General features: G+C 34.2%; 2 protein-coding genes across 2 annotated transcripts in view; both read right to left on the bottom strand.

The window, feature by feature from the left end:
• Positions 1–33: 33 nt before the first annotated feature.
• On the bottom strand, positions 34–11,776 carry LOC108725626 (fibrillin-1). Its single transcript, XM_018452772.1, has 13 exons — positions 10,843–11,776; positions 10,637–10,736; positions 8,848–9,276; positions 8,065–8,601; positions 6,777–7,852; positions 6,369–6,536; positions 4,102–4,195; positions 3,513–3,932; positions 2,648–3,305; positions 1,338–1,983; positions 1,093–1,241; positions 379–534; positions 34–111 (listed from the first exon to the last, which is right to left on the bottom strand). The coding sequence occupies exons 1-13, from the start codon at positions 10,962–10,964 to the stop codon at positions 53–55; spliced, it is 4,614 nt and encodes a 1,537-aa protein (XP_018308274.1). The 5' UTR covers positions 10,965–11,776; the 3' UTR covers positions 34–52.
• A 376-nt stretch (positions 11,777–12,152) lies between these two features.
• LOC108725627 (tenascin) overlaps positions 12,153–13,887 on the bottom strand; it is a 4,653-nt gene continuing 2,918 nt past the window's right edge. The window contains exons 5-6 of the mRNA XM_018452773.1: positions 13,781–13,887; positions 12,153–12,431 (exon numbers count right to left, since the gene is read on the bottom strand). The exon at positions 13,781–13,887 is cut by the window's right edge and continues 23 nt beyond it. Of these exons, the coding sequence (XP_018308275.1) occupies positions 12,198–12,431; positions 13,781–13,887 (341 nt within the window). The 3' untranslated portion in view covers positions 12,153–12,197. The remainder of the gene's footprint in view (positions 12,432–13,780) is intronic.

The raw sequence follows: 13,887 nt of genomic DNA, 5'->3' as shown, positions 1-13,887 counted from the left end.
TATTACATAACTATTACAATTTATTGTTGACTATCTCCTTCAAAGTTAGATCTCACTGTAACAAAATCTCGGTGCTGAAAGATTCTCGCACGAAGACGTGTACTGACGGACCTATTGGAACAAACATTTCAAAATAGTTATCTCGTTGTCTAATAAAATATACTACATGTAACAATTATAGTTTTTTGTTTTAACATTTGTAATAAATGAGGAGAGCGTAAAAGCTTAAAAGCGATTTTACGAAAATTGTGAATTCATCATTCACGTAAACATTTGTTATGTCGATTTATATGTACATATAGCTAAAAGTAGACCTCAATCATGTTTTAGTTATACTCTTGTTAAAATGTGAAGTTTATGATAAATTTTGGAAAATACCTGAAGCGAATTTCTCCTTTTGGCGTTTGCGATATATAAAATATGCTGCTGCTATTAAACCTGTGGCTACTAATATAGTGACTGTCACGAAAGACCAAACTATTTTGGCACCGTTAATGGAGGCATTATAATGAGACGTTGTATAACAAGGCAAATCTGCAAAATGGAAAGTAAATAAAACTAATGATTCAAATGTTTTTTTTTTCAAGGTTTTTTAATAATAAATAGAATATATTATGTAAGAAGATCATATTTTTCCTTAACGTTTCATATTATTTTTATCAGTTTATATTTTTCTACGCACACACAAGCTTCTGTTTGAACTTTTTTAAGCTAGTTCTATATTTTTAAGATTTTATAAAATGAACTAAAAGTGTTTAATTGGTTTTTTTTTAATGGAAAAACTAATATTTTGCGAATAATATGTGTCTACTAATTTCTTAGAAGAGTTAATTATTTAAGAAAAGTTTATGCGACACAACTTCATTCTTTGTTATATTGACGTTAATATTTATATAATTTATATAATTAAGTAAATGTTATTTTAAAAGAAATTAAAAATAATATTTTCTTGAACTATCAAAAGTCACTGCTGAAACGATTACATAATAAAAAATTTAAAAGAACATTAGTTACAACTTTCCATAGATAATTAACAAAATAATGTTTGCCATTACAATTGAAAATGTGATTGTTTTTCTAAGTTGTAAATACCTTTATTAAACAAGCAGCTGGTAAATGACGTATTGCCTTTATACTGCATAAAGCAAAATGTTTCGTTGTCAATAGACTTGTCGCATTCACAATACGGCATGTCCTCGAAGGATTGTATATCGATTGTACTATCATTGTGAATCGTGATACTGCAATGATATTTGCAAATTACAAAACTCGTCTAGCAAGGTATTATTGCTTTTTGCGAGAAACGGAAAATAGACAAGTCAATAATCGGAATTCACCTGTTGAGATCTTCGTAATCGTCAGGTATCACCATCATGCACATGGTCGGTTGATCACAGTCCTGTCCCGTCCATCCGTGGTGACATGTGCATTTGTAGATGACGTCAATATTATCAATGCGGTCGACGACACAGTTGCCGTGTTCGCTACAGTTGCGAGTACATTCGGGGATGCATTCCGGTCCTAAGTGATGGTTCAAGTTCGGTACGAAATCGTCGTGACAAATGCATTCATTTGGGCCTATGCAATCGCCGTTCTTGCAGCCTCTTTCGCAAATCGGCTCGCAGAGGCTCTCATTTCGAAACGCGAAGCCGTCGTGGCACTCGCAGTGATTTGGCATCGTACACGTGCTGTTGGAGCACGCTGGGGCGCAGAAGGGTACACAAACACCGTTCGTGTCCCTCACGTAACCGTCATTGCAAATACAAATGCCGGACTTGTGGCATGTTCCCTTAACCCCGCACGAGGACTCGTTACAGCGAGGTCCTGGGAGACGATTACAAATGCGCGGTAAAAGCGAATTGTTACGTAGAAGAGGATGATTGTCGATCCACTGTGGATAAAAATCCCTGTCGCAGGTGCATACGTTTGGTGCGGTGCATCTACCATTGATGCATTTGAACTTGCAAATTGGTAAACAGGGAAGCTCGAACTAGTTTAGATCAAATGAGTTTTTTTTTAAGTTAGTTGTGATTAACGGGTTGTGTTTAAAAATATTATAATAGACTCTTCTAAATCTAAGGATTGCTTTGAATCAATAATATGATGGAATACAATATAATTTCAATGTACAACCTTTACATTGTATTGGATATTACTCATATTACTGTTAGTAGCTCTACTCGATGAAAAAATCGAATATATACTGGCCATTTCAATCATGATAACAAGGCGAACGAAAATTCTAACTGAATTTCTAGAAAAATTTATTTTAAAAAGGAATTTTCAAACTCTTTTTTCTCTTTTTCAAAAGATCTCAAGCGAAGTTGATAAAAATTTTTTTCAACTAATTCGTGCATGATCTTAAAATTGGAGTTAGAAACGTATTAATCCTATCGAGTAATTTTTTTAATGATTATAATTTAATCAATCATAACTTGATAAATATGTACGTTCATTGCGAATAGCTACAATTTAATTAAAATAATCTTTTACTGACATTAAAAAAATATTTATAAAGAATTATATATATGATCTTATTGAGAAAAAGAACGCTTTCTCGTGAAGATTAAAACCTTCGTTGGTGGTTGCATCTTAAACATTGCATCAAGAATTATGACGATAATGAATAAAATAATGCTTGTATCTTATTGTATAGCTATACTTGCCATTCTGTCGCCAAACCGTCTTCTTGGAACAAGATCGTAAATATCCCAAAACCTTGAACGACTTAAACCGAGTAATGGGAAATATCCTTTGGAGCACTGGCATTCATTTGGCGCTACGCATTCTTTGTTTGGTGCGCAAGGTGTCGAGCAGTGCGGCTTGCACGTTCTACTTGTTTCATCAAAAACGTATCCAAGATCACAAGTGCAAAATCCGGGTTCGGTGCATGTGCCGGTTCCGCAGTCCTCGCAGATCGGTTCGCAAACACCTGCGTTCACTGTTCTATAACCATGGTCGCACGTGCATGTCCCTGGCGCCGTGCACGTCCCGAAAATGCAAGGATGGCACTTCGGCTTGCAGCGATAAGGAAAGTGGTTCTCCGGTTCGTAGCCGGGATCGCACCTACTGACGCACGAATCGGGGGCTATGCAATGGCCTTTTATGTCCTCGCAATGGGAATTGCACACAGGTTCGCACATGAACGGAGATGAATTGTTACCGACTCTTCTGTAACCGGAACTGCACGTACACACGTTCGGCTCGGAGCAATATCCGTGATTTGTCTCGCATTCTTCATTGCAGAAGGGTCGACAAGTAAATCCGTTCGAGTCCAACCAGTAGCCCTTGTTGCATCTGCAAACCTCGGGTACGACACAAGTGCCGTTGATGCAACCGTTTTTGCACTCCGGCACACATTTACTGTCGTTTGACATGCGGTACCCTTTGTTGCAAATGCACACGTTCGGCTCGGGACAATATCCGTGATTTTGCTCACATTCCGCGTTGCAGATGGGCTTGCAGGTAAATCCGTTCGAGCCCAACCAGTAGCCCTTGTTGCACCTGCAAACCTCGGGTACGACACAAGTGCCGTTGATGCAACCGTTTTTGCACTCCGGCACACATTTACTGTCGTTTGACATGCGGTACCCTTTGTTGCAAATGCACACGTTCGGCTCGGGACAATATCCGTGATTTTGCTCACATTCTGCGTTGCAGATGGGCTTGCAGGTAAATCCGTCCGAGTCCAACCAGTAACCCTCGTTGCAACTGCAAACCTCGGGATCAACGCAGGTTCCGTTAATGCAGCCATTCGTGCACTCTGGCACGCACTGCTTGCTGTCATTTGACAAGCGGTATCCTTTGTTGCAGGTGCACACGTCTGGCTCCTTGCAAGTACCTTTCTCGCAAGATTGCGGGCAACGCGGTACGCACCGGTCCTTACCGGATACAACGTAGCCTTCACAGCCACACACCCATGTGGTGCGAAACTGTAAATATAATTAGCGAATTAGCGCGTTGAGCAGATAAGAAATTGATAATTTGTTTGAAATATAAAGTAAAGATAAAAAAATTGTTAATTTACAAAATTCTTCTCTTTCTTATTTCTAACAAATTTCTTTTATGAGTATCATGAAAGGTACTTATCAGTCCGATTACCTCCATCCTGAAATTATCTCGAGTCTTTTCAGACATATTATGTTCTGACGATCTATATGTTTCCTTATAGGGAATGTAAATTGGTATTTTCTGACTGTAATAAAATTAGCAAAATTAATACACATATACACTAAAAAAATTTACTAAATCTTAATACTTCTCTAGTACTATGTAAACATTTATTTACAACAAATAAATATTTACTAAAAAGATGATAGTTAAATTAATGGTTTTTGTATTAAATATATATAAAAATATGTTTACATTTAGTACATATTTCCTTAGAACTATTTAAACAAATATTTATTAAAATTTAGTATTTTTTTAGCGTAAACATATCGAAACGAGTAATTTGTAAAATACTTCGAAGAAACAAATTATTTTAGAAATGGATATATGTAAAAAGAATATAATTTTCAAGAAAGTATAATAACAAATATTGAAATACCTAATCATAATCGTGTCACTGCACCTCGAATTATTAAACGTTATACTTCTTTTTTGGAACTCACTCTTTAAGGTTTGATTCCATAACGAAATATCAGTAAACGAGATTGCACTCACATGCCATACGTCTACTTCTAAAAATATCTTAACAGTTAAAATAACGATCAGACCGTTAAGTAACCCCATGATTTATAGCTCTTACTATGAGGTTGATGTTCACTCCGTAATGATTAGACTGACCATTGAAATGCTTCCTTCCTCTCCCATCTCTTTTATCTTAATGTGCTTTATGTGCATATACTACACACACGCTATGTTATTCTTTCAAAGCAGGATGTGCTGTACTATCAGTAAGTTACTAAAAACTTGCATATGTATTCGTAGCGTAAAGTTCGTTTTAAAGTATTGATACCGCTCGTGTTGAAGGAAATTCACTCGAGGCAAGATTAATAGAAGCATTTTTATTTTAGAGTTTAGAAAGTACTATTTTTATTCAAAAATAGACGCAAATATGTGGTAGATATATATATATATATATTTCTCTATTTTATTATATCTACGGATACAGGATAATCTAAAAGAAATTTCTAAGTAAAAAATAAATAAAAATTTAAAACTTTAATACTGTTTTATTGGAGATTTTATCAGGGATACATATCTTGTAATTTTACTTTAATTTATAATTGATTAAGTTAACAAAAATAATATCTATTTTACATCATTAGTACAAGAAGCTTATATATTAAAATTTTACAAATATTTTTCATATTAAGAGTTATCGGCATTTGATCCCATTAGTCCTTGTGTTGACGTACTATGCTTGCAAATTATCTGAACATTCTGAACATCGCCTGTTAATAAAAATAATTTATTAAACTTTTTATTTGATCTTTATATTTCTTGATACTTATATTTCTAATATTTTTTACAAAACTAAATAGAAATTTAAAAATATATAAATATACATTTTTAATATATTAGTTTGAATAAATCCAATTTTATTTCTTATTAACGATAATTGCTTAAGTGTTTTTAAAAAGACCTTTTCTTCAATCAATTGATATATTGTGTTATACCTATCTTTATCTTTTTAAACCATCTTATAGATAGTGCTAAATGAACATTAAATGAACATGCATAATTGAAAAAAATTTTGATACATTGTTATTTCAGAATTTAGATATAATACTTTTAATGAAAATTGATGATACGAATACCTGGCTCTAACGGTCTATTTCGACGTTTTCGTAATATCACATATATGGTTATTGCTGTTAGAAGTAATATTCCACCTATAATTCCACTTATTAGTTTGATCATTTCTCTTTGATTCTTATATTGACTTATATTGCTCAATGCGAGGCATTCTAGTATAAAGAAATGATAAAAGAAGTCCTTATTAATTTATCGCAGAATAACACATCGAAAAAAATTAAAGGTTTAAAGATACAATAAAATCAAGACAATTATTAATATTCTAATTATAAAATTATTAAATATTTTGTAGAATATATATATTTTAAAACTACTGTGTTTGCGCAAATTTATTGAAAAATTAATTAAAAAAATTAATTAAAAAGTAGTTTTAAAAAATAATTTTGATATCATGTAGAAGAATATTAACTATATTGCGAGAACAAATTTATCCAAGGAAACATAATGAATTCTAAGTATCAATAAAAATTATTAGTATTTTAACAAATTTACATGATCAACAAAATATGTCTCAAATTTTTTGGCTTTTTAAATATAAAAATGTAATAAATTTGTTATAATTTTAAATATATTAATTTCTACTTTAAAGTGAATCTATTTATAACAAACCTTCTTTCATTAAGCAACCAATTTCCGCCTCATCTTCTGTATCATTACCAAACATCTTAAAACACAATGTTTCATTGTTTATTTTACCAATGCATTCGGAACAAGTTGGGTTATTTTTAAGTATATGCTCAATCGTAGAATTTTTTTCTTTCATAATTCTTAATCTGTAAAAAATAAATAATTAACAGATAATTTGTAAGCGACTTATTTCAGACACCATTTATCATAAAACCAAAATTATTTTGATAATATAAAAATATCCTAACATTGCGCTCATTTTTTTTGCTAATAATGTATCAAATTAAATTATTTTGTTACATAATAATGCTTAAATATATAATTTATTATAATTTTTATTATCCCCGTTCTGCGAGGGAAAAAATAAATTTATAAGATATACTCACTGCTCAGTTCGATTATCTCCATCCTTCAAGATCAAGACACACAATGTTGGGCGATCGCAGTGTAATCCGGTCCATCCGTAATCACATTCGCAAGTCCTGCGTTCCTCGACGCACTCGCCATGAGTACCGCAACCACTCTGACACGCGTGTACGCAGGTGCCTTCGACCTTCACGAAACCAACATAACATCGACACTCTCCTGGTGCCTCGCACTCGCCGTTATCGCAATCCTCGCAATGCGGCAGGCATCTACTTCCATTTTTCGTTCTATTTTCGGGGACAATCGAAGATCGAGAGTCTTTTACTCCAAATCCGAGATTCGGATCCGCAGGAACAAATCCGTCGTCGCATTCGCAAACCTCGGGCGCAACACACGTACCATTGTTACAAGTCGAGCAGACAGGCTCGCATCCGCCAATTTCCGCGTTTCGATACCCGTCGAAACACACGCAGAGATCCGGCGTCGTACATGTGCCATTGCCACATTCAACGCTACAAATCGGCTCACATCTGAACGGAACGTTTTTCCCGTCGTAATAAACCATGCGATAACCATCCTTGCAGACGCAGAGATCGGGTGCCTCGCAAATTCCATTTGTTCTGCAAGCCGAGTGACAGATAGGGTCGCACACTGTCTTAGAATTCATCGACAGACGATAGCCCGGATTGCAGCTGCATACGTCGGGTTGTACGCAGATACCGTTCTTGCAACTCGGATTGCAAATAGGTTCGCAAAGGCTCGTACGATTGCCTTCGGTAGGTTGGTAGCCGGAATTGCAGGTGCATTCGTTTGGCGCAATGCAATATCCATTGATGCAATCAGTCTCGCAGATCGGCTCGCATTCATTCCAAGAATTGGAACGACGATAGCCCGAATCGCACATGCAAGTGTCAGGTGCGATACAGAAACCGTTGATGCATTTTTGGCTACATATAGGTTGGCAGACGTAGGGACTTATCGAACTCTGATAGCCGATGTTGCAACTACACGTCCACGGAGCGCTACAGAATCCATTTATGCATTCCGTCTCGCAGATCGGCTCGCAAACCGAGCTGCTGGCAAAATGTAACAAATTCTGAAAAAATCTTTCGTATAAATCTAAAGAATTAGCGTATAAAATTTCTTAAAATTAAACAGTAGAAATATTCGGCTTAAATAGATATTTGATATAATTATTTAAAGTCATTAAAATAAATAACTATAAATTCATTCGTCAAATCATAATTATAGATTTCGGATTGTTGTCACGTTTCAGATCTAATATAATCTTGCTAGTTTAATACTAACGATTTTCTCAATTTGCGTCTTATTAGCCAAGCGATATCCTTCATAACAGGAGCAAACATCTGGCGCGCTGCACACGCCGAACGGTTCGCAAGAAGTTTCGCAATAAGGCTTACAAATGTGCTCTTCTGTCTCGTCGCCACTTAATTGGAATCCTTCGTTGCACATGCATACGCCAGGCGCAGTGCATCGTCCATTGAGGCAAGCCTTTTCACAGACTGGCTCGCAGATATACTTTGAATTTTCAAGCAGTCCGTAGCCCGCGAAGCAGCTACAACTTTCGGGAGCCACGCAAGTGCCCATAACGCAAGCTACACTGCAGATTGGTTCGCAGACACTCGAGGTGTTTAATGAGTAACCCTCGTTACAGGTACACACATTGGGAGCGGTGCACTTGCCATACAGACAACCATGTTCGCACGTAGGCTTGCAGGTAAATAAATCGTGTGTATCAGGCACATAACCGTCATCGCAAGTGCAGATATTGGGGGCTGTGCACTTACCGTGGACACACTCTCTTTCACAAATAGGCTCGCACATCTAAATACAAGAATAGATCTTCATTATTAACATAATACTTTTCTTATACTCTTCATGTTATTTTTTATATTAATATCTTTCTAATTAATAGACAACCATTATTTTTATGACGCGCTTAACACTTATTTATTTTTTTAACTTTTATTTCGTGTTCAAATTGATATTATATTAACTAAGTAAGTTAAATTCAAATTGAATAAATAAATCAAACAAAGTATTTCTTTTGTATTTTCTTTGTTTACTTACATTAGTTAATTTGACATCACCGGAAATGTTTTTATATCCGTTCAGACAGAGACATTGGTCGGGTTTATAGCAATATGATCCTGTAGGACACGGTACATTGCAAATAGGTTCGCAGATGTAATGATCGTTTGTCAGTTTGTATCCAGAATTGCACATGCAAGTGTCGGGTAAGACACATTTGCCGTATACACAAGGGGAAGTACATAAAGGAACACAGCCGACATCAGACTTTAGAGTTTCAGAGTGCGTAAAAATGTATCCATCATTGCAGATGCACAAGTTCGGCTTCGTGCATGTACCATTTCCGCAAGGAGGCTGACAAACTGGTTCACATTTTGCATTTAAACTTAATTTCGAAGTGTATTCCCAAATGTATTTACGTTCAAATCCATCACAACACTCGTATTCTAAGCGCCATGATCTGCGAGACTAAGGATAGACGAGTTTTTGCACATTAGTAATATTTATTTGTACGCGTAAAAGTATGTAGAGTGCTAATTAACAAAAATGCTATCTTTAGAGAATTATACAAATACACACACTAAGAAAAAAATGCTGTTAATTCAATTAAAGTCTATATTACGGTGATTAATTTATGTATATTTTTATTGACATAAAGACATAAATTATTATTTCAATAATCAAGGCCTTTATATCAATAAAAATATATATGAATTAATTACTTATGTTAGTGACAGCCCGTAATATAGATTTTAATTGAATCAACAGCATTTTTTTCTCAGTGCGCACACACACACAAACACACAGAATATGTTTGATAAAAGGTGATTTGATTAGCAGATACTTGTTGAAAATTGAAATAATATTTTTTAAACAAAAATTTAATCAGTGTTAAAATTTTAATATTATAAATATTATAAAATAAGCTGTAAATTTTATTGAAGGTAATATATTATTACTATAAAAGTTATTAGCTATAATTTTAATATCTACTACTTTTATCTTTCTATAATTTTATTCGTCCTTTTTTAATCATTCACCAAAAAAATTCTTAGAGTGTGTCCAGATTATCGAGCCGAACGTCGAGCCGAGCCTGTGTCCACATTCAAAGATTTGATGTGAATCTATATTCATTTCGATAATGTAGATGTAGGATCTTTGAATTAGTGCTCGGAAACATCAGACGATTTGACAGTTCGGACAGTTCGAATTTTAAATTCGAACGTTAAATAGTTCGGACTGAATGTATGTTCGAACTATTTTAACTCACTTCTGAGCTGAAAGTTCGAAATTATTACATTTCGAACTCAGACATTATAAGTCGTCCTCAGGATCATCCTGAATATGTCCAGGATGGCTCAGGATATTTGTAGGACGATATCAATAAATATAAGAATTTTATTTAACTGCTCTTTTGTTTCCGAGGCATACTATATTTGTTTACTGTCCGAATCATCCGAACTTCAGACATAACGAATTGACATTTCATACTGATCATTGCTTAAGCTCGAACTGTCCGAACTATTCGAATTAGATGCTCATTTTTTTAAACTTCGAACTATTCGAATAGATCGAATATTCAACATGTTCGAATCTTTTGTCTAAGCCCTACTTTGAATGTGGACGCAGGCTCAGTTTACAGCTCGATGTTCGGTTCGACAGTCTGGACGCATCTTAAATTTATATTGAGGAATAATTATTTTATTTTCCGATAAATATAAATGTCATTATGTGCGCCAAACGTACTTATTAACATATTTTGAATTTTGATTCTATCATTTTAACGAGAATATTATTTTGAATCGGGATCCTATACTTCAACTCTTACCTCAATTTTATAATTCCATCGAACGCGGGTTTTATAAAAGATACCCCACGTTTTTTCCTTATACGTTTCCAAGTATGGAACTTCAGATGTTTCCATAAAACTGCAAACAGCGTATAATTTTAGCATTATTAACTCACTTGTGCGCCGATTATACATTTTGATAGTGTCGATAAGCATTTTTGATCACAGAATATAGCAAGTCTTACCTAATGAGTTTACTACAATTTCCCGTAGAATAATCATTTGACGTTACAATAAGCAATTCCACTTTAGTAACCAATTCGCCTTGTAGAACGACAAGAATAAGTATAACGTACAAAAGTTTCATAATTGCCGAATATATTTAAACATATACATTTGAAGAGAGATCCAAATGAGAACGACTGATCAGCGTGTGGATAAAGCGTGTTGCAAAGTATATTGCGCCGCAACTTATACTGAAGCTTCTTCTCCTCTTTGAGTTATGAGAGTAGCGTGCTATCAGAATCCGACAGGATGTTAGCTGTTGTCAGGCAGTTACAATTAAATCCATATGAATCTCTGCTTATCAGCGAAATGAGCTTCTTTAATTTTAGTAATTCTATTTACATAAATTGCTAAAAACTTTTACAACATCTGGCGTTGCAATTATTAATTTATTTGTACTTACAAAAGAGATTGCATGCAAATAAAAGAAATTGAAATTCTATTTAAGACAAGTTGACGAAAATCCTGAGTAAAATGCTATTATCGGTTTCTGTTCATAAGCTGTGAATCATGCTGGGTACAAAGTATCTCGCATCTCATTGTGAAAATAATAAAGATATATTAAATACATATAAGAGTACATAACACACACGTTGCGGAATATCTTGTGAATCGCTTTTAAGAAATATGCATTGCGTCGAACTCTGGAGAGAAACTGCATAATTGTTTTATGGCGTAAACGAATCGATTCCGCATGTTTAACAGTGCATAAACGGGAACGTACATTTTCTTGAGCGAAACTTATGTGAAGTTGACGTATTGAGCCAAGGATGCAGTCCGCATTAACCCATTTACAATGCAGTAACATTAGTTGGTGTATAAAACATATTGCACGCGATAGCGTTTGTGGTTAGTCATGTCATTTTTACATATTCTTTTATGAGATTGTAAGATTTATAGAGCGCTTCTATTTTTATGCATGACTTTATAATCAATTTTACGATTTATAATATAATTAACGTATTCATTTGCCATTGGAGTTTTACATATTTAATACTTTGTTTACTCTGAGAAAATTGTATCCGCATTGATCAGTCCACAAGGTTATTCAAGAACGTGTATAATTATCAAAATAGTTATTACAATCTAGAGACTTTTAAATATGTGGAAATATTTCATCTTCGTATTATTATTTTTTAAAGTCATCATGATTATGAATTTAGGCGTATTGCGCGAAATAAAAGATACAAAAAATTATTTATAAAATTTATATTATCAATTTATTACAAATTCAGTTGATTATAATTATTAGTTTGAAATTATTAGTTTTATCAAACTAATATCTAACAATATGTTTTGTATATAGTCAACTCATTTACTCTGGGACACATCTCTGGCGACCCTTGACACCTTCCTTCCGGAATCCGGGATAGCATATGCAAAAGTTTGGCAGAGTGCATACACCGTTCGGACATCCATCCGCGCACACCGGAACACATATTGAACGCGTACTATCGCGGTCGTCGTGTGTGTACCCACGATTGCAGGTGCATTGATTCGGCCCAGTGCATTGGCCATTTTTGCACGGGTATTGGCACAAGTCCTTTTCCTAGTTCAAGCAAATTAGATAAAAAATCGACAAATAAACAAAAAAATTTCGAAGTTCGTGAAAACTTCACTAACTTGTAGAGAAATATATACTATTGAAGATTCCAAAGAGTCCCTAGGTGCAGATGGTGCTGGACCCTCCAGCTCAAGTAGAAACCCTCTCCGCGCTCCCCGCCGCACAATGGGCTGATTTATGCCAAATGCGGACATAGACAAGTGTTCAATCCTGTTTGTTTTTTTATGATTTTATGTTCAGTACTAATAACACGATAAACACGATAAAATCATAAAAAAACACAAACAGGAATGAACACTTGTCTATGTCCGCATTTGGCATGAATTAGCCCACGGTGCGCCAGGGTAACGAAATGCATAAGTCTAACAACTCTAATCAGCTCGGGCCAGTTTTGCCATAGACATTGCACGTGTAAGGTTGCATGTTTTATTTTTTGTGTGTTCAATTATTCTTAAAGTATTAAAAGTAAAAAATAAGTTGTTATATATAGTGGATCCCTGAGAAAATAGTGATAAAATAATTCGTGCACTGCGAAAAAAAATTACTGGTATCAATAAAATATTTAATTGAATAGTACGGCGCGATAAAATAATTTTTTTTTATACAAATAATATTTAATTGTGATAAAAATTTATTTATTAGTTTCAAATAAATATATTATACAATATTGTGCAAAAATAATTTATTTACTTGAAATAAATAAATAATTTTTTTGTGACAATTAAATATTATTTGAGCCAAAAAAATTAATTTAACCAAATATTCAATTAAATATTCTATTGATACCAGTAATTTTTTTCTCAGTATATATGCTATACTGCCAGTATAGAAACTTTTTAATGTTACTGCCAATGTGAGAGTGTCTAGAAATAATTTTCAAAATGACTGAAAACAATACATGTTTCATATGTGAAAAAAACAATTGTGGATGACGCATTAACAGTTGTACCAGAAGCCATAGAAATTTTGAGAAATTATAGCAAGGAGAGAGAAGATGGAAAACATGAATTACTAACAGGACGAGATATAGTTATTTATAGAAATTGCAGAAAGAACTATACAAGACCAAGTATTTACTTGAGAAATATAGTATACGAAGTTATTTGCGTTTTAAAATAATTTGTATGTGCGATTTGATTGATAATTTTAAATATACCTGCGAAAAATCAGTTCACCCCACTTTTTCCAAGATGGCGACTCAAGCACGCCATCTAGAGCTCGGGACTCTTCAGTTTCTCAAAGTATACGTATTTCTGAACATCCATGCCAAATTTCAAGAACTTCGCATTTTTTTTGTTTATTTTAACGAATTTTCCTGAATTATCCGTACTTACGGGTGAAACGCATCTTCCGGTATAGGGATTAATGCGGAATCCCGGATCACAGACACACAAGTCTGGACCAACGCATCGACCGTTTTCCCCGCAACCGTATCGGCATT

Source organism: Mycetomoellerius zeteki, unplaced genomic scaffold (genome assembly GCF_001594055.1).
Source record: "Mycetomoellerius zeteki isolate Tzet28-1 unplaced genomic scaffold, Tzet1.0 scaffold35, whole genome shotgun sequence".
Lineage (NCBI taxonomy): Eukaryota > Metazoa > Arthropoda > Insecta > Hymenoptera > Formicidae > Mycetomoellerius > Mycetomoellerius zeteki.
The sequence above is the reverse complement of the archived record's forward strand: the minus strand, read 5'-3'. Positions and strand labels throughout refer to the sequence as shown.